This window comes from Alligator mississippiensis, chromosome 5 (genome assembly GCF_030867095.1).
Source record: "Alligator mississippiensis isolate rAllMis1 chromosome 5, rAllMis1, whole genome shotgun sequence".
In the NCBI taxonomy this organism is placed as follows: Eukaryota; Metazoa; Chordata; order Crocodylia; family Alligatoridae; genus Alligator; species Alligator mississippiensis.
Genome location: NC_081828.1, coordinates 10,978,074 through 11,004,781, shown reverse-complemented (window position 1 = coordinate 11,004,781; position 26,708 = coordinate 10,978,074). Strand labels below are relative to the sequence as shown.

The following is a 26,708-nucleotide window of genomic DNA, read 5'->3' as shown; positions in this document are numbered from 1 at the left end:
TTAGGAGACCAACCTCAGCTAGATGTGGGCATGGAGCCAAAGGGGATCCCCTTCCCCAAGAAGAGCTGGCCAAACATTCACATTAAAAAACACATTCACACACACACACACACACACACACACACACACACTGTATTTATGATGTGCATTTATTGTACTTCTTCCATACCCACCTACAGTCATGGTCAGCAGCAAAACGTCTTGAGCTGCCTTGAGGGGATCTAGAATTTAGCCTGGAGAAATCTGGATGGAGAGTCTAATATTTATTGTTCAGCTCAAGTAGCTTATTAGACATCACAGGAAAATGGTTTTCAAAGCAGAGGCACTCTGGAAATTTAGCCCTTTGTTCCCTAGTTACTGACAAGTAAGGAAACATTTCCTTAAAACTGCACTGCTGCTGCAAGAAGAGTCTGAAACAAAAGGAATCAATTTTCCACCACTGATAGTTTCATCTCCCTCAGCCTTAGGCTGATCAAGGAAAATATGCAGCCACCATTCAAGGAAGACCCACGGAAAAGAACTATGATGAGGTCATAAAGGGAATGGGTTGTTTTACTACTGTCCCCATTATATTCTGGGGGGAGACAGGACATGAGATTGCAGCACACAAATGAGGTATCCTACATCATAATGCCTAGTGTGTTGAACATGAGTACCATGTCAGCATAAAGCAGGCTGGATCCCACCCCCCACCCGCACCCCACAACATGCCTGTCTTCATTTACTATACTGCAGTAAAGATGGACACACTCCCCCAATGGATTACAAGAACTGCTGGAAATCCTCTAAATAGTGATTATTTTCATTGAAAGGTTCACGTTTGACAGATGTTGCTAGAAAAGTTAATTCCTGTACATGAGGTTACAGCATTTTAAAAAATCCTTTTCAGTTCAATAGATTACACTTTCCTCTTTCAGTGCAAGGCCAATGGCTGGATGACAGTACTGGCCAACACGGGGGCCCTTTGGCCAACCTTATTTGCTTCAGTTTCTTGGAGGGCCAAATTTTGCACTCAGATGAACACGCCAGACCCACCAGAGACCTTACAACTGACACAGAGGTTGACCCCAGTCTTCTTATAAGTGTTCATCTCTCTTCTCTTTTCTGATTACCACCATCAAGCATGTTGGAGTCTGAGCTCATGTTAGTCATACTGCAGCAGGTGGATTTAAAACTACTGTTCTTTACCAGCAGTGCCACCAGCTGTATCTAACTAATCACTCCTTTATAGAAGGCCAATTTCCTCTTTCACCTAGATCATTAGCTTCAGTATGTGCATAAGACAATCCCAAAGGCATTGTGGAACAGTGTGGACAATTACAGATTCTGGAGCCCGACTGTGATATCATCTTTGTTCTTCATCAGGAATCTCTCACAGGCTTCAAAGGTGGAGTAGAAATTTGATGATAGTCCTGCGATGTTAGCAGTGACGTAGTTCAGGTATCCTGGAGTAGCTTGGTTGTAATAGGCCACCTGAAATCCACAGCACACAGTGGTTACCAACTCTCGTGATGCATCCCTGGCATCCCCCAGCAGCACAGCAACACTACGTTCCTCCATCTACTATTTACCAGAAGCCACTCAAAGAGAGGGTCTAGTATGGGCAGGCCACAAAAACACCACCTACTCTGATCCAATGGCTGTAAGTTTCTATATACCTCTGGGAGCAGAGGAACAGCACCCATTGCCCCAGTCAACAGCATGGAACAGCAGCTGTGGCAAAGCTGCTCTGCAGCATTGAGGAATAAAATGTCCCTTCACTGTTTAGTCGTCCACACAAAAGTCTGGCGCAGGGCACTTCTTTGGTGTTGGGGAGGGTGAACACTAAAAGCAAAGCCAGCTGGGGGGGGGAAGGTGGGAAAAGCTGGACTTAAACTGCTTGAATATTGGGCATAAACTACCTGAACATCTCAATTTCCTCTTTTCACGATCAATTTGTATTCACGTTGGCTAAGATGCTGCACCCATTAACAAGAAGGGGAGAAGATGGGACAGCCAGTCATTTACAAAAGGAGCTTTAATGTGGCTAACGCGGCTTGGCTCACAGAGATGTTGCCGTCTTGGAATTTGGTTTTGGTATGTATCATTGAAATGCAAATTTCCCCGCTAACCTAGCTGTGAAATCGACAAGGATGTCAATTTCACTTGTGAGCTGCAGGGGGCTGCCAAGGGCCTCAGCCTTGGCACAGACCTGCCACATGCATCTGGCATGAGGCAGGAGCTGTGCAGCTGCAGTTGCAGGCTGCAGACTGCCTGACAGGGAACCCAGGTTCTCTGGGAACTTCGTTATTTGCCACGGGAGGATCATTGCGACTGAGCAGGTTCTGCTTTTTAAACAAGGGAAGGGGAGAAATAGAAGGATTGTAGAGATTTCCCCTGCTTCCAGCACTGTCACCACAAAGCCAGGGGGTGAAATGCCCAAGCTCCATTCCCTCCTTTTTTTCCTCTTACGAAGCACAGTGGGAAGCTGAATCAAGCACTTGTACTAAAACCGAAGGCCAGCGAGTGGGAGGCTCCAGAGTCTAGCGCTCAGGCAAAGTTCACTGCACTCGTTATCTGGGATCAGAGAGTAATCAAAGGGCTCAAAGTCTCACCTTGGTCAGCTCCTCTGTCTCTTGCCAAATGCAAAAGCCTGAGCACAGCGTCTCCCCTCGGGTATACTTGGGGTTTGCTGGGCAGGTGGGCAGCGTGACTGACCGGAACGCAACAACATATGGGTCACTGGAAAGGAAGGAAACCCAGTTACAAACTGGTTACAAGTGCATTTTGAAAGGTGAGAAAACACAGGTTTTTATATCAGCTTTCAAATTAACCAGGCCCGCTGTTCAGGCCAGGAGCATGGCCTCAGGACCGCTTGGCCAATATGGAAGGGTGCACAGAGATTGTCCAGTCCCATGGTTAGGCATCTCTCCAAGCACAGGAGGGATTTCAGCCTGAATCTAGCAGATCAGGGTCTTGGACATCAGTCCCCATGTTTCGTGCGAATACTGGGGTGGGGAGAGACCAGGCTCTTGCTCTTGTGTTGAGCAGAAGCTTGGATCCTTGTCAGAAGCAGCCTGAATGTTTCTGGGGATCGTTTGGATTTCTGTGGATCACCTTTGTCCAATTAACAGATCTCAGCTGTAACAGTCTCAACCCACTCTAATTAAAATCAGGTGCCCACTTTGCAGGAACCCTCAACACTGAATACTAAATAATAATGCTGGCAGAATGAACACCAACACGGTCATCCCTGTTACGTGCACTGACAGCCGGTAAGCGAGGACTGATGGGCAGGGCACAGTTCATAATAAAGCAGGCACCACCGAGATGTCTGAGGTGCGATCTTAGGAAGCAGGGCCCAGTCACTTACCCCTTGTCGCAAGGCTTTCTTCGCGAAGCCAAGATGATGAAGTCTTGAGGTTTGTTTTCTAGGCTGTTGGTCTGACTGAGCACATGGTAGATCACGTCATCGCTGTCAACCTGCTGGACCAGTTCCGCACTCCTGGAAAGGACCGCAAGGGCATTCTAGAAAGGACTCAGTCTGAAGCCATAAAGGTCATTTTATTTTCCCACAATTGTGGGGGGACCTTCCCCCAGGAGCTCTGACATTACTCATGGCTCTGTCTCATCATACAGCGGCACATGGCAGTCTCGGACTGGAAGTAGCTCAAAGCCAGAGAAGAACCCGCAAAATAAAAATTCCCCCCAACCAAGCTCTTGATGGTCAGCGAGGTCTGGAGAAAAGCTTTCTTCACTGAAGTGCAACCACCATGGCTGATTTAAATAAATAGGTCAGCTCTCCCAAGGACTATGGGGCAGTATTTTTAAACACATTTAAGTGCCTGCAGATGCAAAAAGGCCCACAAGCACCTGATTCCCACTGTGTCTTTAGTGACCTTTGCAATGTGCTATGAGAACGGTGTGCAGCATCATTTCCCTAACACAAATATTAAGCATCCCAAATGATTCTTTCTGGTCAAATCCTGAAGCCCTTCATTAAGCTGAGCGTGTGTTGACTTTGGTGAGGATTTTGCCCCATAAGAGGCAAGCAAAGAGTCTGAACTAAAATCCCTGGGCTCTGGACCAGATTCTGGGTAAAAGCTTTTGACTTTATGCATTGCAATAGTATTGTGGAGTAGGCTCCACACCATTTTCATGCAGTGCCTCTTCCGGTCTGGTGTGGTTTAACACCTGTCGTATTTGGGGGATGGGATCAGATGGGATACTTTGGTTTTGATGAAAGATGCAAGGAAGAAGCATGGTTCGATAGCCAAGATTAGAGCCAAGGAGTTCATAGGCTCCCAGCGAGATCTGAGGAGAAGTCATTTTGAAGCACCTTATAGGTCAGGAAACCAGCTGTAAAACTGGGTGAAAAAAGCCCAGTTGCTTCACTGGTTACCTTACTGCACCTGGTGGCAGCACCCTTGGACACACCGCACTGCTCTGGGCATGCTTCCTCCCAAATCAGAAGCAGCATAGCTAAGTCCTTGTGGTGCCAACGCAAGCTCATTAGCATGGGAACTGGCTACATGGCAGCATCCCTCAGTGCTAATTAGCTCACTGGAGGTGCTGTGCAGATGCAGCGACACTGCTTCTGGTTTCAGTGGCAGCTTGTCCAGAGCAGGGCCGATGTGACCATACACCCAGCAGAAAGGGAATTATGGCCCCAAGGCAATGTAAGATGAAGGAAAACTTTGCTGGCTGCTCCTTTGACCAGTTACATCCTGCATTCAATGACAGTAAAGTAGAGGGTGGTCCTGAGAGAGCAAGTGCCATCCTTCAAAGAGTGTTTAAAACTGTGCCCTTTTCCTGTCCAGTTTCTGTTCAGGTAAAAGGTAAAAAAAACCCAAAAGCCCACCATTGCACCTCCAAATAAAGACATGCTGCCTGCATGTGGGTGCCCTTGACACCATTCCTCTTCTCAGTAAAATAAATTCTAGCCAACCTCCAAGGACAGGAGGAGCGAAGAGCTGATTCCAGTCATGCAAGTAGACAGCTACAGCGTGACCCAGTGGGCACAGCCACTGAGCGGGGAGATGGAGTATAGCCTTCTATTTTGGAGCTTAGGTGATGGAAAGCTATGATCATAATCACCCCACGTGGGAAAGCAACACGTACTATTTGAAGACGCACCCCTGTAGGTACAGCCCACTGCTAAGTAGGGTTCTCAAATAAAGGTCCCGAGCCAGCAGAAGTGCCACCAGCAGGCAAGAAGGGCCCTCAATTGGCTTGCACAAGTCGTTGGTCTAGAGGAGGCAGAAGCAGACAGCTAAAGGAGATTGTCCTCGAGCTCATCTAATAGAAACATGAGTTGAGTCCTGGCTTGCACTCCACGAGGCCACAGAGGAGCAGTGTCACCAACAGCTCTGATGTCTGGGTGCGTGCAGCCGCAGATCCTAGCCACACTATGGGATCCGGGTTTGGGAGTGGGTTGCAGACAAAAGGGACGTGCATTCTGCCTGGCTGGAGTGAAAAGTCCTTCTCAGCTGGAAGAGCCACTTTGAGGCGGGGAAGCCAAAAGGAAGGAAGTTGGGGAGTCCAGTCTAGTCAGACTCCTCCCCTACCCTGTCCCCAAATAAACAGAGTCCACTGACCACAATCTTCTAGCCAGCTTCACAGTACTTACGCATAGTGACCATCCCATTCACACCTCCGCCTCAAGTCAGAGAGAAGCAAGAAGGCCTGCCAGGCAGCCATAGACACGGTCATCTCTATCCGGAAGGAGAGGAATTTGTCTTCCTCCAGCGTGTACATCTTAACCTTGGAGAATGCACAGAGACCCGATGAGAGGCACATCCTGTTCGACTAATAATTTTCACCTTAGCACAGCATTGCCAAACAGTTTTGATCTCTCTCTCTCTTTCCTCCCCTCCTTCCCTCCCCGCCCCAACATGGAGCTTTAATTACATCAGCATGAAGTTCCAGCTAATTATCACGGGACATCATAGGCTCATAGAAAAATAGAGCTGGAAGGGACCTCCTGGCTGACCATGTGCAAAACCTGCCTTTTAATTGAGCTGGCACTAGTGACATCGAGTCATGGGAGTAAAACACAAGCAGGGGTCTGCGAGAAGTTTCCAGGATGACATCCGTGGTCTGTGTTCAGAGCAGCAGGGGCGGATCAGTTAGATTTTACTAACAGCTAAGGAGGAGCTGGCTTTATTTCAGGAACGACAGCAGGTACCTTTGGATACCTTTCCAAGGGCATCCCGGAAAGCCACGTGCTTTACATTTGCACTGCTGTCACACATAGGAACGTGTGGATGGGGTGCAAGTTCAAACGCATTTGCTCTTGCTAGTACCTAACCACATGCTCCATGAACACAAGCTTTTTATGCACAATCCCACTCAATCAAGCATGTTTGGATACATGAGGATTGAAGTGCTGGGATGGAAGAAGGAATGACTGAACCAACCCCCGGGGCAGAGAAGGAAGGGGCGTTCTCCATACAACAGCAGAAAGTCCCTGACCTGTGGGTGGGGGGCAAAGCTGGCGTCAGTACCTTGTCTATCTCTGTGGCGAGTACCCAGTTCGTTTTCGCTACAAGAGTCTTTAGTGCAGACACGTTGTTGTAGCTCAGATAAACCTATATGAAGAACACAAGGAAACACAATAGGAGCCACTTTGAACCTCTGTTCTTTTCCTACAACCAAACCCAGCCCACATGACAGTATGACTTACAGCTACTTGAACGCTGAGTTAGTTAAAAGGGAAGTCAGAGGTTAAAAAGGAATTCAGCTTTCCAAGTAAATTCTTCACAGCGATCATTACAATGCACATTGCATTGACCCATAGAAGTTTCTGTCTGCCTAGTTTCTACAGACAGCGGTTTATCATTGATAAAACTTCTTATTCAGTCCTGTCACTGTTACAGGGTCCTTTAAAATGGGCTGCAAAGGATCTTTAGGTGCTGGTTAGTGGCCACTGCACCTTCCCAAGTTTGCACAAACCTAAGCCTTGACATAAGTTCCAGGTAGCCCCCGGGCCTTACTGTACTGCATGGGGCTTACTGGGGAGGACAGAGCCAACAACCACAGACATTTATGTTACCTTGTTGCTTTGGTCCCAGGGCACAGACAGCGGGACTTCGGTCTGTTTGCAGGAAATGACATATTTCCTATGGAAAGCAAAGAGAACAGTATCGGTTACTGCCACTCCGACCTTCAGCAAGGAAACGTTCTTCTCTTAGCTAGAGACTGGGGAGAGAAAGAGCGGCTATCAAGTTTTGACTACAAGGCCTTGTTCAGAAGCAACAGCCCAAAGATGTTGCCTTAAAGACATCTTGGCACGAACTGCAGCAACGCTTTTCAACCTTAATTCTAGAAGAGCTTTAAAAGGGGAGGAAAGTACCACAATCACCTGTTTAACTGATGGGAAATGAAGGCACAGAAGGACAATGACTGGCCCAAGCTGCATGACAGAGTCAGGAGCAAGCGCCAAGCCTTGGCAAGGTTGGTAAGAGTAAGCACCGCAGCATCCCAACATGGACCCATTGGCTCCACACATTTATTTCTACCATCTTTTACCCACTAGATCTCACTGCTTTGTTTTTTGCTCCAAGAAAGTCACGGGCAGTAATTCTAACCTGGATGCAGACTGTCCAAGCTCCTGAGCAAGCCCCTTATCTTTGCCTCAGCTTCCTCAAGATGATGAGTGAGGATAATAAATAAATGAGCCTCCTTGGCTCACAGGAGGGAGGTAAAAGTGAATGCCTATGAAGCATCTCCAAGATGAGCAGTGCTACAACATACTCCTCATTTCCATTACTATTCTGAGTTATTTACTTAGAGAGATGGTGCATTACTTATCATGATCTCTAGACATTACCATGTATTCAACTTTACATCTGATGCAGCGTGTGCATCACACGTACTCTGGATGTACACCCGTGCACTAGGGGTGATGCAGTGAGTACACCCTTGTGCTCTGGATGTTGCTCTCCCTTCCCTAGCAAAGGCTGAATGTTCATACTGTTCCTTCTCAAGATGGCTTTAATGCAGCACTGTTGTCTTGGGAAGCCTAGCCTTGCTTCCTCACCCTGGTCCCAGTCTAGATACTCTAATACAATAGAGACAACTGGATAACACAGATATGAATGCTCCGATTGTTCCCAGTGACCTAACAGGAGGCAGCAGAGGTTTCTGATGGGACCCAAAGCCAGAAGCCAAAGCAAAACAAACAGAGAATCTATTTGCAAAATAAATCGTCACGGGGCCACGTCCAAATTAGAGCTCCCCACAGGTCCCTTTCCATAAGCCCCTGCTTCAGACAATAAGCTGGCCAAGGAAGGCAGCCTGCCCTGTGGCATTTAGGAAGTTTGCTGAACGCTGATCTATTTTCTCATACCCACCTCATGGAGGAGGCTGGACAGTGAAGCGTTCCCAATGTCACACCCCAATGTTCCAGATCCACACACAAGAGGTGTTACATATCTGTTATCATTAAAGGGTGCTTTGTGAGAGCGTGTGGCTACAGATGTAGAGGCAAAAGTGTCGGCCTTGCTCTGGACTTATCCCTTGTTGATCTACCTGTAGGTGGATTGCTTGGTCATTCTGGTTAGGGAGTCAAATATGGCCAGAGGTGATGCTAGTCATATCACTCCTAGGTGTGGCACTGGACCACTGTCCCTAAGGTACACTAGTTTGACAGGCTGCTAGCTCAGGATTGACCTCTGACTTTTTTTTTTTAGTATATTAGAACCACATTGTGTGACCCTCCTTCCTCCCTTTCCCCAGTATATAAAGCCTTGGGTTTCAGCTCCTATGGAGTTGTCTGCATACGTTCATTCAGAGCAGAACTAGGGCTGGACCACACTGTTCTCTATAGAGCACCATATTTCCCAGTGTGTGGGGCTGTTTTTAATTCGAGGTTGTTCTTTTCCACTCACCTGTCCAGTCTAATTTTCTTCCTAGCACTAGCTTCTCTGTACCTTCTTTCTCCATCCTGTCAAACAGAAGCAGGTTTATTAGGTTAAGCCGTGTGTGTGTGTGTGTGTGTGTGTGTGTGTGTGTGTGTGTGTGTGTTGAAATAACCAACAGCATTCAATAAGAAAAAAAATTCCAAGAAAAGTATGAATTAATAGCCCTGTGCTCTCCACTATCTATGGAACAGCAATGGCAGGAGACATGCACGGTGCATGAATGGAAATGTGACCTTATCCATCTTACAACTTAAGTTTGCTCAAGATTAGCTCTGAAATCTTTTGCCCTCGCACAATAGAAGTGTAAAGCATGGCAGGCAACTGGAACAACAAACAGCATCTTGGCTCTGCCGACAGCTTGGAAAAGGCTTGCCCTCCTAGAACCAGTTCATGAAACAGTGCTCTTAAAAGGATTTGTTTTTGCAATATAGATGCAAACTCCCTGCTGTGTCCTTTCACCCAGCTCTCCAGCAGCCCATCCCAGAGTGCTCTGCCTTCCATATATCATGGCACTAACATCACATATCTGAAGTTTATATCCCCAGTGAAGGCAGAATAGGATAGGTTCAAGGTTTTCCCAGCTAAGCAACACTGCAGGAGCACAGATGGTACCAACACATTTGTGTTATGAAAAAAAAGGCTGCTGCATGGACACAGCCCAATTGTGTCCGTCGTGGCTGGGATGAAGCAGCATGCTATGGTTCACAATCAGAGCAGGGCCAATAGCCCTGTACAGCTATATGAGTGCAAAGGATGCTGGCCACAGCCCCGTGTTGCATGACTCCCATGCCCCCTTGCCAGACTCTGCTAGGACCTGCCTCTGCTTGCCAGTTACTGTAAACAATGAGTATTAATTTCTGCTGATTTTCCAGATCTGCAGATACAGCTGATTTACAGGGACTGTTTCCAGTTCTGCTGTCATTTGCATTAAAATTCAGATTATCCCAGTGAATTCATAGCCATTTTTTCAACTGAAAAAGTCAGTCAACCTCCTGAAATTAGAGCCCTAACAGAATGCTTTAAAATAGATGTAATGAGTTTTCCAAACACGTTATAAATTAAGAGTTAATTGTCCTGCATTCAAATTTTCTTTAGTAACTAAACAATAGGCATCATAATATTCATCTGTGACCCGAAAGGGACTGGAAGCAGGTTACACCATTCAACCGCCTCTACTTAGTCATTAGCATCTTTTAGTGAACTTGTCCCTAGCAGCGGTAGAGGCATGGAAGTCACGTCAATCTAGAGCCGATTGCTGCAACAGCATTTAGGACCTGCCAGCCAGCCAGCCGCCAGGGGGTGAGAGAGTGCCAATTAAGAAAGCCAGTTCCTTGGTGATATGAATGCAGTTGATAGATGGCACAAAGTAGAACCATGTAGCTTTGAACTCTGCCAGAAACCGAATGCAGAGAAGTAGGGAGTTCTCCGGTTCCAAAACAAAGGAGAGAATATTAAGCACTTATTAGAAAGAAGTATACAAGCCTGTGCTCTGTTGCTTTGGGCTTCTGGTAACAAAGGACTGATGACTTAATTTAAAGCATTTCTCTCTAGGGTCACACAAGCCTTGGAGGGCTGGTAAATAAATGGTTTCTGGTACTTTGCTAACAGCTGAATGCTCTTTTGCATACTTGACTACACATGGAGTTAGCTAGCCAAGGCCAGAATCCTGCACTCACCAAACACATGAATAGCTCCATTGAAGAGATAAGGGCTTGACTGAAGAAGAGGAGATTAAGGTGGTGACATGACAGCAGCTTCCAAATATTTGAAAGGCTGCCATAAAGGGGAGGGTGAATAACTGTTCTTCCTTTGCTGCAGAGGTCAGGATACAAGGCAACGGGTTTAAATGGCAACAAGGCAGATTTAGATTAAAGAGCCATAGGGCAATGCAACAAGCGGCCTAGGGAGGTTGTGGAGTCTCCTTTATTGGAGGTTTTCAAGAAGAGGTTGGATTGGTATTTGTCTGGGATGGTTTAGGAATAAAGAAGACCCTTGAGGTCCCCTTATCCCCTTGGGCCATAGGACTCCATGACTATGACTCTGTCATGACTGAAGCCAATAGTGAAGCTCCCATTGACTTTGAAGAGAGCAGAGTCAGGTGCAAGGGGGCAAACTCAAGGTGCGGTTGCAGTTGCATAGTGGGCTCCTAGGTTCTTAAGCCCAGCAGATTTCAATGGGAGCTCAGGACTTTTACAAGGCTGGCTGGGCACAGGTGTGCATCTTTAGACACCCAATGACCTTTATGCACCTGTCCCGAGGTGTGCAAGTAGTTGTGTGCCCGAGCCCAAGGCTTCTTACCCAGTCAAAAATAAAAGTCTGCCATGTGCCACCTATATTGTAATAAGCTTCTGGTTCCACCCATCAAAATTAAACAAGGTAAAGTATCAAAAGTGGAAGGTCTTGAGTCCTGCTGTACTCCCTGGTCACAATGATATTTATACAGCTAATGAACACAGCATACCTGATGACTGAAGCCCATGCAGCCCCAGATTAAATTAGCAGAGGATATCTTTGCTGCTCTCTTCTTTGGGGATTTACCCTGAGATATACACCTGCTTGTTCTAAACCTGTTTATATGACATGTCCTTCAGCATAATGGCATGCAAGTAAAATATGGTTTAAGAGGCTCTGAAAACTAAACAGCCTAATAGATTTTCATTCTTTCCAGTAAATGGCAAGAAAGATGAGATCAAAAGAGTAAGCAATATTCTATTAAGTCCTGCATGGCTAATACATTTCAATCTCTGGTTTATTTTTATTATTATTACTATTATTACTATTATTATTTATACAAAGCAATCAATTTAATTCCCTCGCTATTGAACAATTTGATTTCCATCATCATAAACTGCATTTGTCTTGCACAAAATCAGATAAGGCAATAAAATCAGAGCCTTTCAAAGCTTGGGACAAAACAAGGCTCAGCTGCATTCTGCTTCTCAGGAGCCATGCATCACCACCACACAAGGGACTCCGATGTAGCCAGGCCCTTTTCCGGCTGCCTCAGCTATGCTTTCCAGTCTTACCCCAGGTTCTGGCACAACCACTGGAAGGGTACGGGGCTGACCCTCTTCATCTAGGACTACAAAGGTCATGAAGGCACTGTTGATATGTCTTCGACTCACTTCCATTTCTTGTCCGTAGGCTTCTACACATACCCCAACCTCCATGCTGGGAATATAAAACAAGAACAGAAGCAAATAAAATGCTGTGTCTGCTGCAAAGAAACACTACTACTTAGGTCTGCGATTCTCAACCAGAGTGTCGTAGGACCCTGGGGTGCCTTTCGAGGGTGCTGTGGGGTGCTACACAATGTTAGCACTGTTAGGGGTGCAGGATAAAAACTCAGCGGTTTCCTTAGCCTAAAGAAGGGCGTTTGTACCCAAAAGCTTGCAAAAAAGAATTTTCCCCAACTATTTTAGTTGGTCTAAGAAAAGATACTGGATTTACCCAACGAACCCTGTCTGCTTGAGGTTTCAAATAGGAATCCAAAGCATTAAAAGCATTTTGAATTGCTGTGGCCTTTCCAAGTTCTTTGGCGTAGCAGAATCACTCTATTATTTTTCTATAGTAAAAAAATGAGTGAAACTAAAAGCTGGGATTTTCCAAGGGAATCTCAAGTCTAACGAGGGGTGCCTCAAGTCTAAAAAACATTTGAGAACCACTGACTATATCAGATTTACCCAAAGACCCTCATCTGCCCATGTCCTTAGACCAACACGGCTACAGCCTGCACCCCTGACTTAGCTAAAGGAATCCAGCCTTCCATACATTACTTATTTACCACTGTCTGCCCAGGAGCCTGAAAAAGGCCTCCCTGGATTAGAGCTGCTTGGTCAAAGAGATGTGAACAGAAAGAAAAGTTGAGCAGGGGGAGTTCAATTTGTTGAAACTTGATGAAATTTTCATCAAAATTTGACACTTTGGTTAAAAACAGTGGAATTTATGGATTTTTCTCCCCTTGGCTTTTGTTGTTGCTTTTTGGCATGTGGGAGAGACCTTTTCTGCTCACAAAGTTTAGATACCAGCAAATTTCATCACAGACTCCCAGGGATTTTAAAAGGAGTTCACAGAATCATGGAAAAGTAGGACTGGATACACGCATGTTTTCCAAGAGGAAATAAAGACCCTATGGCGTCTGGTTTAAAACACTCCCAGCAAAATCTATTTTTCATCCCTCTGATGTTTAAATGAGACCCACATCAGAAGTAAAACAAAGATGCACAGTCACTGGTCATGACACACAAGATGGTTCAAATAGGTCTTTTGACCTCTTGTTTCTACAGATTTATCCAGTTGACTTTGGTTTTCCCTGAACCCATTTCAAGGTTTTTAGATTTTAAACCAGGCCGATTCAAATTCAGTCTTGGAACCTGGCCTTAAGTTCTGTATCAAGCCGATTTCTGAGTCAGTAATTTGTTCATTAATTTAGTGGGGAACATTGTCTCTTTATTCAGACCTAGTCTCCTTGTGTAGGCGCAGGCACCAAAACTCAGCAGAACGGGCACATGACATCACCACCACCTCCCTTTTCAGTCATTTTTCCCTCATGCAAAAATCAATCAGCCAACAGTTTAATCTTCAAATACAAAGAAAGCCAACTTCTGACTTTTTTTCCCCCCACAATCTATTCAAAGCCCACATCAAAGCCAGCTAGGTTCATACCTGTTTTTGAATACATTATTAACAATAGCTTTTAGCAGGAGGCGGTCCCCGACTTGAGACGGTCCCCTGAAATGGAACATTTCTATGGCCTTCAGAGTTGGGTGGGCATGGCACAGCCGGCTGGAGGACGGGAACAAGATCAGATTGCAAAAGGTATCAAAAAGGAGAAAAACATTTACTTAATGACACCATACGGACAGCTGTGGCCTGCCGGCCTGTAGTGGATGAAACAGCGAATGCAGTCAAGTGTTATCCGCCAAAGGACAAACCAAAAGTATGTTTTAATGCTGGGCCAGCTTTTTCCGTTATACCTTCACTAGCAGTACCCAGCAAGCTTTAGATATTTCAACCAATTTTCTGCTCCTATCTGCTCACAAAGACTGCAGTTGAGGTTCATCTACCCCTCCGTTTTGGTCCGTCTGAGCCTCCCTCTTGGTTAAGCCTTAAATCTCTTGTCCCTCCCATCCAACATCATGGCTAATCATCATTTCGTGCAATGGAAAAGCATCATTTTACCATCCAGTCTAGGGTGGGCGCAACTGGGATGGAATCCTGGCACAGTTCTCCCAGTAGGCCATCAAGACAGGTCTTTCCAAGCCATTCTCTGACAAGAGGAGAAGGGCACACTCAAACCATCCCATTCCTCTCAAAGGCCAGAGAAGCCTTAATCCTCCCTTCATCAGAGTCAGGGAGGGAAAGGAACTTGGTTTAAAACGTATTGTCCACAACACATCTTTACAGCATAGCTTCCTCTGGGTACCGCACTGCAGCATTAGCACTTGGTAGGAGCCCAAGTGAAGACGTGGACTTGGGCCCACATTTATTCTGGCACAGAAGTGAGAATGTAACAGTCTGGCTGATGGTATCATCACACCGTCTAGTCTATCAGAATGTGCCTGGAACTTTGGATACATTAAATACATTTTATAAATTAAGTAGATGCGGAAAAGCATGCTTAAAATCTGAACTCAAATCCTTCAAGTATAGCTGTTCCGGGACCACAGCTCATGCTCCACCATCAATTCGGAATAGCAACTACTCGCTCTTCAGTGACTGCTAGCTAGAAAATTCAGAGTTAGCATCTGAAGTTCAAAATCCATGTGCAAGGGTAGATAGTGAAAACTGGGATAAAGCACTTAACTCCCTCACTGCTTCCCTTCCCAAAGAATAATACACAAGGGACCATCCACAAGCTATAACTACTGCCTCTATGGTGCCACGTACTAAACAGATGTTGACTGGTCCAAGACAAATAGCGTTAGTCTCGGACCTCCTCTAGGTTTAGGAAGAAATGTTTCCAAGATCACAACAGCACCCACTAAAAATCTTCCCCTGATCAAGAGACAGCACAAGGTTGCTTATTGGGGCAGAGTACAGAAACGCTGCTCAGCACCACGCCACAAGTGCTTTTCAACGCACATGGCAAGAGTCCCTTGTGGGAGACATACTGCTACAGCCAACCCATGCGGATTATGCTTCCCATATGTTGAACAGCCTTGACAGAAGGAAGTATAACAACAGCCAACTGACTCAATCTGAGGCAGCCAAGTGTTTCCATCCTTCCCGGATATATATGACCTGTTCCAACAATGCAACCTGAGCGAGGCCTATTGAGCATTGTGAGATCCCAGATGTGTTTTGGACCTCAGATAGCAACAGGTTACAGCCTCTGGTTCCAAAATGAGGATGGCATCATGACAAGACTTTGTGGAATCATAGAAAAAGAAGGATGGGAGGGTTTAAGATGTCAAAACTAGTCCAACCCCCTTCTCAGGGCAAGATAATCCCTGTCTATACCATACCAAACCAATGTTTGACTAACCTGCCCTTAACAATTCCCAGCAATGGCAATTCCATAATCTCTCCTACCAATGTCTTAAACATCCTCATCATTAAAAAGTTCCTTCTCATATCCAACAGAAGCAGGCAAAATTTAAATTTGGCAACCCTTAGCCAGTGAACTTGTTCAAGATTTGGGTGGCTGCAGAACCAGTAGCTTGGAGAAGGCAGGTGGAGCCTGCCCCATCTCACAGTGCAAGGGTTGGACCTACCTAGCAGGAGATACAAGATCCACAAGTTGAGGTCACTACAAAGGACTGCTGGTGACAAAGTGGTGGCTCTCCTCTCTCAGAGTTAATAACACCCCATGTCTAAATGAGCTGTTGAGTTATTGTCCAGTTGTAGACTCTGTGTCTTTGGATGAAACTGAAACCTGAGGTCCAGGCCACTTCAAGTCAGGAAACAGCACATGAAGGTTTTTGACAAGTAGAAAGGAATTAGCACCTTGCAACCTGGGGCCCGAATCCTGTTTGGGTCATTATTTTGCACCCACCTGAAACTCCCTATATCATTCCAATCGCAGGACACCCTGCAATGGCCTCCCAAACTGCTGTATGGGGTGGCTGTGCCCTGCTATAGTACTATGTCTTATCCAGTAATACTTACCACAGGAATGAAAGGTGCACAGAGCATATGCAGCTGGACCCTTGTCCCAGGTAAAAGATCCTGGTGACAGTCGCCCTGTAATGGAGGAGCCCCGAACCTCACCTTGCTGCTATCGTGGCGACGTTTTCCATCCAGGCCATGATCTGCCCACCAAAGGTGTTTCCCTGATGATTGGCATGAGGGGGCAGCACTAGTTCCACACTCTCCACCCTGGTCTGTCCAGCAGGCACCATAGTCTTGCAGTCTCTGGTCTCACGCTCTGGGATGGAAAAAACATACTGGCTTATCACAGCAGCATGAAAAAAGGGGCCTGCTTGGCTGACAAAAGGGTTAGTGGTGTCAGTCATTGCTTGACCATTATCTACAAAAACCTCATGTCCCCTCTTCTCCTGCAATGCCTGAGCGTTTCCCAGCCCACAACCGCACTGAATCCAGAACAACTCCCTGTTTCACCTATGTAACAGGTACTATGCAGTCAGGTGAGGGCTACCTATGAAGCTTTCCCCCACTCAAAGAAAACACCATGTTTCCTTAACACACCTACTCTGCCTTCATGGGGCCTGGAGACCTTGTACCCACCGAACCTGTGGAGTAAAACATGTCTATGCACCTTTCACAGAGCTCTCGAGAGGGCCACAAAGAAGCAGGTCCTGCCAACCCACTCTACCTGGGCCAAACCTGGCAATGAGGAAAATCTCCTCCTCCTACCTGTTGTAAATCTCAAGCACACAGACAGGGGGCTCAAAAGCAGTGTGTGCATGCGTGTGTGTGCATGCGTGTGCGTGCATGCGTGCAAGTGGGGGGGGTGGACCAGCCCTTCAGGGCAGCTTCACTGCCTCATTTATGAGCTTGGCGTGAGCAGAGCACGAGCACATGATGGGTAGGGCACGATCCTTGGAAACGTTCTCCACGGCTCCAAATGACTGGTTCACATGCACCCTTGGCCCAGGGATCAGGCCTGGCTAGCCTCTGCAGCCTGGCCTAACATCCCCGCCAAACGTCACTTGGTCCTAATGGCATGTCCCACCCAAGAGACTGCAAGCCCATTGCTAATGTTAGCAAATGGCCTTGAACACAGCTGTGAAACAGGTATTATCCCCACTGAATAAGAAAAGAAGGCAACAGAAGTTCAGTGGTAAAGCCTGTAACAACGCCCTTCTGTACCACCTTGTGCTGTAGAATATCCTCTCAGGAGCCTGCCAGGACGGGGTGGCACCAATAAGCCTTTTGGTGAAAGTAATAAGCCAAGCCAAAAATGTAACAATACCTCAATAAGCACGTTTGAGACAATTAGCACTTCACAGGATTGGGGTACAGGCCAGACTTGTTAGACACTTGACAGAGATCAAAGGCTGGAGAACAGCGTACAGAGCTGACAGTTAGGAAGGTGCACATTTTCGCCCCGTCTCTACCAGCGAGTAGCTGCGCAGCAATGGCAAGTTCACTTTATGTGTTTGCCTGTGGACAATACTTAGTGCCCCGCTTCACAGGGACACTGTGAGAGACAGGTGGTCTGCCATGCATGGAAGACCACCTCCAAACTCTAGGGTTTTATAATCAAATGCCAGATGTGAAACTGCTTTGCTGCAGACAGATGTGCCCAGACTGTTCTCTGTCCCCAGCTCAAGGCAGTCGGGCCAATGCCTGGCACAGACTCCCATGGGACAGAGGGATGACAGACCCACAGGATAAGTTACCAGCTTGGAGGGAGTTGTTGCTAAGAAGATCCTTGATGGTATCAGTGTGGGCCAGCCTCATGCGGCGGCGCTCGGCTGCAATGCTGTATTCGGTCTTCTCCTCTTCTGTCTGAGGAATCACTGGCTTCAGTTTAATCTAGGCACAAAGGGACAGGACAGTAGAGCCTCAGAGGGATTGGCAGAGTCTGTATTCAGCTTTGCTCCTACCTGGGCTGTTTCCCAGGGAAGCACTTCAACAGGAACCCTGAGGAGCATGTAAGACATCACTACCAGGCTTTATCTAGAGCAGGGCTGTCCAACTGGTGGCCTGTAAAGGGTTAATCTGCGCCCCCCAGATTCCCACCCAGCTGCTGATTCCCCACTGCTCCAGCTGCAGTAGCAGCCAGGGTTTCTGCCCCCCTCCTTCCTGCAGCTCCTACTTGCTGTCCCTACACAACAGACAGTGCAGTGCAATGCAGGGTAGCCCATGGTGCCTGCAAAGCAGGGACCTGAGAGTAAGACTAGGGTGCCGGTGTGTACCGGGTACAGTGGGAGAAGGACGGACCATGCAGGGTGCAGCCTGGAGGGCCCATGGGTCATGCTGGCATGACCCGTGTAGCATGTGGCCCCTGTTGGTGTGGCCCACAGGGTATGTGGCAATAAAAGATGGACAGCTCTGATCTAGAGAGCTCATGCATCTCAGTGGTTCCCAAACCATGAATGCACCACTGCAGGTGGCAAACTTGGGTCATGCCAAGTCAGACCAAAGGTCCACGTAGCCCAGAGTTTGGTCTCCAGCCGTGGCAAGCAGAAGCTGCTTTGTAGGAAGAGTGTAAAAACACAGGGCATGTGTAGCTGATTGCAGAGCTTCCCCGTTTGCCATGTCACACATCAGTAAGAGTGCACAGTGGTCCACTGCCTTGGTTCAAGATGTTTGGGATAATACTTCTAGTCCTGGGTCCCCAATGTCCTGGGTGAACCGGAAAACCTTTCTGTAAGAGGCAGCTCCTCCATGACACCGTCTTCCAAAAGACGCACAGTATTTGCAGCATCAATAAGTTCTTTGTATCCAAAGCCTGTTTCATCAGAGGATCATGATGCTCTTTACCAATACAAATGATGACTTGTATTATTGTAGCATGTACGGACCTCAGCTGTGGCCAAGGCCCTATTTGTGCCAGGCTTCGTAGAGACACACAGCAAGAGACAACCCCTGGCCTGAAGATCTTATGGTCAAATAAAGGAGACAAAGGATGAAAACAAAAGCATAGAGACTAGCCGTCACTCAATAAGTTAGAGAGAAAGCTATGCATCAAATTGGGCATTCAAGTTTGCAGCTAGTGCCCTGCTCTGTTAGGCCACATTGCCTCCATACCAGTCTATACCATACTATAATAATCCGATAAGCCACAAAACAACTGTGTATGAGGTAGGGAAAGGCCAACCTGATTTCAAGGAGGCACTGGGGTGGCATGAAGTGACTCGCCTACAGGTGACAAGAGACTTGAAGCAAACCCAGGATTACAATCTGGATCTCCAGAGTCTCAGGCATCCTCCTCTTAAAGGAACCCCTCCTTCAGCTGCTGATGTGAATTTGGAAATCTGTGTGCTACATGGCAGCTGGCTGACTACCACACACTGACCTGGGACGGGAAGCGGAGGTTGCTTCAACTGGCTGGAGGAGTTTGGTTAAAAAAACATTTCCCCAAATAGCAATTTGGCTAGGACACTGCGGCTCTCCTCCAGGCACCTGCGCTGTAGGGTTTTAATAACCACCAGGGGTCAGGAAGTAAGTGTAGTTATTACAAGAATATTTGAATCCTGAGTGCTTCAGGAAAAGCACAGGAATGCCATTTGTTTGTTAATATTTATAGAGAGACTTAACAACCCTTTGAGAATCTAGGCCTCGCTATAAACAGGGCCCAGCCTGTCAAAAAAAGTGTTTATACAGATGTCCAACAAATCCTGCAGTATTATTATTTCACATTTGCAGTAGGGTAACACCTAAAGGCCAGTCAGACCCAGGCTTACAGTTATTACACGCACACTCAATAGAAGACAACCTAGTGGATCCTCTTACATATCTCCATGCCAAAGGACTGTAATAAATGCTACAAAAATACAAGCAAGAAACTTATTCTGTTGGAGCCAACAATTCAAATGCAGTGTTGCAAGTGTCACGCCAGGTGTGTACCATTCAAGGTGCCACATTAGGTATATTCAAAGTCAAGATCAAAATACTGAGTCACCCAATACCTGATGACAACAGTGAGTCACCCAACACCTGATGACAATAGTGGAAATCTTTGCAAGAGATCTCAAGGCAGACCCTGGAAGCAGTTCCACACAAATGCCAGCAACTTGATTTCTTCCCCACGACCCAGAACTAGAAGTTACAGCAGCTCTAGCTTGGGAGGGGGTCTTCTCTTACCTTAGTGTTTGATGTGCGTTGTGCAACAAAAGTGGCATAAGCTTTGCACACATTCCACTGCTCGCCACTGCAGAGATCTTCATAGCTGACTTGGATCCCAACCTGGAACGGATTCCAAAAGAGACAGTGAACTACACAGGACCAGTCAATTCAAAATGGCTTCAACTACTCCTATGGAATAAAAGCAGGTGGAATAAATGAACCTGGGAAGTGCCACAAGCTTCCTTCCCCAAATAATGCAGGATATGAAAAGGATGCACTGACACAGGACCTCTGTTCCCATACTGAGGGTCAGCAATTCATTTGAGATGGGGAACAGCAAGGGCAACTATTGCTTAAAGAGTCTTGCTGCTTTATAGTGACTGGATCATAGAACTAATTCCTTGGAGAGCAAGGCAAGCCATATACTCCAGATCAGACTGTTTCCTCCCAAGCAAAGTAACTGAAACAAGCCAAAGACTGGGAGTCAGGGGACTTCTGGGGCAGCAGGAGAACAATGACTCTTCGGGGATTCTTACAACAGCATTAAAAGTATAAACAGATAAAAGAACAAGAGAATGACCTCTAAATAGGTGTATATGCAGCCACATCGGCTGAATGCACCTGATCTTGGATGCTAAGCAGCCTTGGACTTGCTAGCACTTGGATGGGACACCACTTTGCAAACCCAGGCACTGTAGATCCAGGCCAAGGGAGGTGTGTCCAGAGCACCTGGATCACAGAAAACTGGACTGTAGAAATCAAATGGGCAGCGAGACATCACTCAGCCCCATTGTCACTGCCACGATGATGGATGGAAAGGAAGGGAGGTTGGGTCGGTAGTACCACTAATACAAGTGTTCATTGTGAGGACAGAGAAGCAGCAGAAGATGCAGGTAACAGGGTAAGGCATACAAACCTCCATGCTAGAGTTAAAGGCTCGGTTTACTTTTGCTTTGATGTTCACAACTTGCCCAACGCTGGAAAAAACAAAAAACACACAAATTAAAAAAAAAATTGGAAAAGGTGTTACTGTGGGATCAGAGGGAAAACAGCCCACATGTACAAAACACACTTTCACCTAAAAAGCAGTTCTGCCTCCCTGGCAACCAGTCCCCGATAGTGCTGCAGTTAAGGTCTGTAGGGCAAAATAGCTTGCTTCCTGAAAACAATAGTGGATGTCCTATTAGCAGCTACTCGTACTTCCTGGGGACTGCATATGAGGGTCACCAGGACAGTTCGTGGAGGGGGTAGGGAACCATAGGTATCCTAGGGATTTATGAGAGGTAAAGGCTCTTCCGTGGGCCCCAGCACAGAGAGGCGACTGGGCCCAGTCCTCATGTCCTTTTCCAGTACAACAGAGAGGGCTCGCAGATGAGATTTCATGCTTGAGGAATTTTACATTTAAATGGTATCCAGGTCTTGGGCTGCGACTCTGGGTAGGAACATAACAGCTGGCTTCTCTGCACAGCCTGAAAGGTACCTGCTGTGATTAATGCAAGCGTGCAGGGGACACAGCCACATCCCGCCATTTAATATGCAGTCACAGGAGTCCCAGGGAGGAATGGCATAGGCCGCATCAGGAAAGGTGGGAGAGGAGACAGGTCAGATTTCACCGAGACGAAGCCAATTTAGCTTCCACATCTGGAATTCTCCCGTCTACCCAGCAGGAGTGTATTTATTAACAAGGCCTGTTCTCGAATACTTTGGATGCCAGTTGTCCTTGCTAGAGAAAGAGACCACAAAAGCTGGAAACCAGCGGTCCTTTTAGACAAAGTGGCCCCTTTCTCCAAGGCAATAACAAATGCAATAGCTTCTCTAGCAAGGTTTTCAGTCTAGTTTAAGTATCCGCAGACAGCTATGCATGCACACACTCACGTGCGCGCGCACACTCACGCGCACACCGACCCTTTCAGGCTAACAAATCAGTGGTTATTAAATCAATAAATGCGATTAACCAACATCATTGATCAAAGTGGGCTAGTCTTTGCCAACTGCTTGATGAAAACAGGAATATTCCTTCCCTATTTTGGAAGGAAATAAAAAGAAAGATGCTAGAAAACGTTGTTAATGCCACAGTCAGTTCATGCCCTAGTAAGTGCTCAGGTAGGTTTGAATACACAACCTTAGTTTTTCCCATGCCCCGGTGCACAACAGTTAAGACTACTTCATTCAGCTCCACTTATTTCAGCTACCAAAGCTGAGATGCAAACAACCCGAACAACTGATTTTCATACATCCCCCACCCCTCAAGACTAGGCTTGAAATCTAGTCCAGTTTTTCAAATCTGGCGTTCAAACCGGGTTCAGATCCAACCCCTTCCTCGATTGCCTCTGCTTGTATTTTGGGGATTTACAACCCCACTTTCCTTGTTTCTCAGTCATTTTTCTTACCTTCCTTCCAGGCGAGGAAGGACTGCATGCGAGAAAGGACACGTGGGAAGGTCTCCTGCCCCATTAGGGTCCTCTGATCAGTGTACAGCAGGTGGGAGAGCCAGCTTGTGCCATAACCCTTGCTGGTCTGACCCTACATAGTGTCTCCTGCAAACAGAAGTGCCCAGGGCAAGCAGGCACTCCTGCCTGTTTCAGGCTGATCAGAGAACCCTAACGAGGCAAGAAAGCATGCGTCTGCCATCGCCCTTTCTGGTCTGGCTCTACAAGAGGGGTGTGAGGCACTTTTCTCTGGTTGCCACAGCGGTGGGACCCACGCTATGGCACCTCTGAGGGCGTCTCGTGGCACACAGGGTGCTGTAGCACCCAGTTGAGAAGCACTGGCCCAAAGCCATCTCCCTATGACTTGAAACAACCAAGGGGTGCCAACTGTCAGGGACAAAGTGGCCTCCATTTCTACTGGTTTTGGGAGACTGGAAACTATCAGCCGCTCACAAAAGTGAGTCCTTAAGTCTGGGAGCAGGAATCTCCAGTCATCCATTTTCTCAGCAAGCCAGAGCAGTGAACAGCCAGCTCACCCTACAGTTTACATGCACAGCTCTCTCAATCAATCACATCCCCTTAGGAACACCAGCTCCCTTAGACGCCAGTGAAAACAACTTTTATGCCAACGCCAAGTTAATCTGAGGATTACTGAAACATTAAAAGATTAAGAGAACTGCCTCGGTGCATGTAAAAGCTGGTAGGTATTGAGTGCTCATGTCAGTCAGGTTAATGCGACTATTCGCAATGTCACTAGGTTAGGGCTAGCAACAAGTCTAAGTCTACTGCTTTCACTTTTGCAGTTGTTCCTACCAGAAATCGTCCTTCCCATGGTGTTGCCAAGGAGATATTATATGCATCTGTCTGATACAAAAGAAAAGCAATGTTTGGGTAAAAATATATACACATAGAGAGAGAGCTCCATGACAGTACGTTGCACACATGCAGAACTACTTTGATCACTTTGTAGGAACTGCACCTCTTTTTGCTTTGTAACTGGGTTTGTGTAGAGTGACTATCATTCCTGCAGGCTATAGCCAGGATCAAGGCCCTTGCGGGAGCTGTACAGTATAACAAGACAAGGGTTTTGGTCCCAGGGGCTCAAAGGCCACCTTTATAGTCAGGTGCAGGAGTTGAATGTACATTCAAAGGGTGTGCGGGTGGGAGGATGCCAGGAAGAGGAGCTTGCCCGACAACCAGGAATGCAGTTGACCACATGCTTCACTCGATGTACAGTGTTTAATCAACGTTCACAAGGCAGTTTGCATTCTGATTTTTGCTGTTGATTGCTTCATGTACAGATCTGAAGGGTCAGGGACTCCGAAGGCACCTAACCCCATTACACCCAATAAAACTTTATCTTTCCACTTATTGCTTCTTATCGACTGATATAGCCCTCTGCTGTAAAAGTTGCAGGCTGGTTAAGGGTGCATGAAATAGCTCCTGTAGTTCTCTTCTTGAGACAGATCCAAAGACAAGCCCCTTACACACCTACACACCGGGGCATACACCAAGGGGTTTTGTCCATTTGCAATCTAGTCAGTTATTTGCTAAAAGATAAAAGAAGAGTCATTTCAGGTCCTGCACCTGATGCCATCCCCCCTCCCCTTCCCCCAACTTCCTTTGTTGAGCTCTGCGGTTTTACAATCACATTTTCCTGGCTTTTAAAACGTGGGTCTCTCTCCCTTCATGGGTGTATGGGAAGGGAAATGAAATGCACACAAAGAAGCCAACCAGCTCTGGACCTGATCCAAGGCTCAGTGAAAATAATGCAAAGGCTCCTCTGGCTTCTGTGGACTTTGAAGCAAGCTCTCCCCTGGGAGCCTAGTTAAAATATAAGACTAGGAAGACTCAGGCCAGTTAAGATTCAAGTTCTCCCCAGGACCTCCTTAAGCAATGCTTGCAGGGGGGCCCTCCAGCCCGCTGAACCAGCTGCAGCTGTGGACAGATGCAGCTTTCTAGGGGGTCAGACTATTGACCCAGAAGGGTCTGATAGCTTCCGTCAGCATATCAGGGATCAATAATGCCAACAGCCCTGCAGAAGCACCTGCTGAAGGTAGGACCAGTATAATACAAATGTCCGCAGAGCTCGATTCTGCCTCCCCAGGTCTGAAGCATCAGTGAGATCAAAGTTGATGAGGTTCTTGAAGGAGTGTCTTGCTTCGGGTAGATTCATCCACAACTACATGAAGAGTGTGCTACAAGCCAGGAGCTGCACAGCTATATTCCAACTCAGCCCATAATATTGTATCCCCTCCTGTTCCCACCCTGAGGATCTGCTCTAAGAATGGAGAACACCTGGTCTATGCAAGTGCTGGCAAAAAAACCCATCAGGGGTCCTAACTCAGAACTGGCTGCAGGGTTTGGCACACATTGTTTCCTCTCCACCACCTCTGCTTGGGCTCAGGCAGGAAGGGGCCTTGCTCTAGCGCTCATGGCTCTGGGTTTAAGTCCCACCACCAACCAAGGAGCGTTTGCCTGGAACTACAGGCTCCCTACATGCGTCAAGTGGACCCCATGCCCAAAAAGCAGGGACCACGCATACAATTAGACAGTCTTTATCACTGTGTGAGAGCTTCAAATGGTTTACTCCCACCCCCATGCACAGCAGGATGACCTCAGCCTCTCCACTGAGGCTGACATGGCAGATTTCACTTGCTTACCCAGCCTGTTAGACCAGAATGGACCTCAACCCTCAGACAGAGGCAGCATCTCCTCTGCAGCGTTCCCAGACAGAAGCCTAGGCCACTGCGACTAGCAGCATTGCATACAGTGATTGTGTATGAGATCACAGCTCTGTCCTTCCTCCCCTGGCTTGGCATGGATTCCCAGTAGGCTGGATTTCTCTGCCAGGAGTTCCAAGTGCTGTAGGAGGACTCTGCTTGCATCAAAATCAGCTACTGAAAATCAGAGCATCATCATTCCCTCCCTATCCCCTGTGCTACTGCTCCAGAGTGGAAATGCAGCAGAAAAGACTGGAGGTGGTTTTAGCTTTTCTGTCTACCAGAGTTTTTAAGTAGGTCAGACAAGTCATAAGTGTTACTGAGTTCTGGATTACACACACACCCCTCTTTGGCTGAGAAGAGCTTTATAGGAAGGTGCACGCATGGATGGACAGACACACGCGCACACACACACACACACACACACACACTCCTCTTTGGCTGAGAAGAGCTTTATAGGAAGGTGCACGCATGGATGGACAGACACACGCGCACACACACACACACACACTCCTCTTTGGCTGAGAAGAGCTTTATAGGAAGGTGCACGCATGCATGCACACACACACACACACACACACCCCTCTTTGGCTGAGAAGAGCTTTATAGGAAGGTGCACGCATGGACACACACACACCCCTCTGGCTGAGAAGAGCTTTATAGGAAGGTGCACACATGCACACACCACACACATACACACACACTCTCCTCTTTGGCTGAAAAGAGCTTTATAGGAAGGTGCACGCATGGACACACACACACACACACACACACACCCACCCCCTCTTTGGCTGAGAAGAGCTTTATAGGAAGGTGCACGCATGCATGCACACACACACACACACACCCCTCTTTGGCTGAGAAGAGCTTTATAGGAAGGTGCACGCATGGACACACACACACATACACACACACTCTCCTCTTTGGCTGAAAAGAGCTTTATAGGAAGGTGCACTCATGGACACACACACACACACACACACACACACACACACACACACACACACACACCTCTTTGGCTGAGAAGAGCTTTATAGGAAGATGCATGCATGCACATGTACACACACACACACACACACACACACACACCCTTCTTTGGCTGAGAAGAGTTTTATAGGAAGATGCATGCACACACACACCCCTCCCTCTCTGGCTAAGAAGAGCTTTATAAGAAGGTGTTAAGCTCTTTAACTAGCTGCTTTCTCTCAATTTTTCAACATACCCTCACCACTGGGGAATTTAACTGGGTCTTGTCTTCACTAGAGGGAATCCTGCTTAAACACCCTTCTTCACAGTGAGTTTGAAGACACAATCCTGGCCAAGTGTCAAAGAGGACAAGTTGTGCTCAGCCCTGTCCTCCATCGGCATGCATAAAGCATAGCCTTTACGTCATAACTAATGACATGAAACCACACACGAGGAAGACTTGTCCTCGTCTGGACTGACCAGTCAGA

At 47.1% G+C, this 26,708-nt stretch overlaps 1 protein-coding gene across 5 annotated transcripts in view; it reads right to left on the bottom strand.

The window, feature by feature from the left end:
• Positions 1-248: 248 nt before the first annotated feature.
• ACOT11 (acyl-CoA thioesterase 11) overlaps positions 249-26,708 on the bottom strand; it is an 81,932-nt gene continuing 55,472 nt past the window's right edge. For all 5 annotated transcript variants that reach the window (XM_014598695.3, XM_019479264.2, XM_059727855.1 and 2 more), the window contains 13 exons: positions 21,019-21,079; positions 20,121-20,222; positions 17,711-17,846; positions 16,116-16,272; positions 13,569-13,688; positions 11,930-12,074; positions 8,871-8,926; positions 7,034-7,100; positions 6,486-6,569; positions 5,609-5,742; positions 3,353-3,484; positions 2,595-2,721; positions 249-1,473 (listed from right to left, as the gene is read on the bottom strand). In XM_014598695.3, coding sequence (XP_014454181.2) covers positions 1,318-1,473; positions 2,595-2,721; positions 3,353-3,484; positions 5,609-5,742; positions 6,486-6,569; positions 7,034-7,100; positions 8,871-8,926; positions 11,930-12,074; positions 13,569-13,688; positions 16,116-16,272; positions 17,711-17,846; positions 20,121-20,222; positions 21,019-21,079 — 1,477 coding nt within the window. In that variant the 3' untranslated portion in view covers positions 249-1,317. The remainder of the gene's footprint in view (positions 1,474-2,594; positions 2,722-3,352; positions 3,485-5,608; positions 5,743-6,485; positions 6,570-7,033; positions 7,101-8,870; positions 8,927-11,929; positions 12,075-13,568; positions 13,689-16,115; positions 16,273-17,710; positions 17,847-20,120; positions 20,223-21,018; positions 21,080-26,708) is intronic.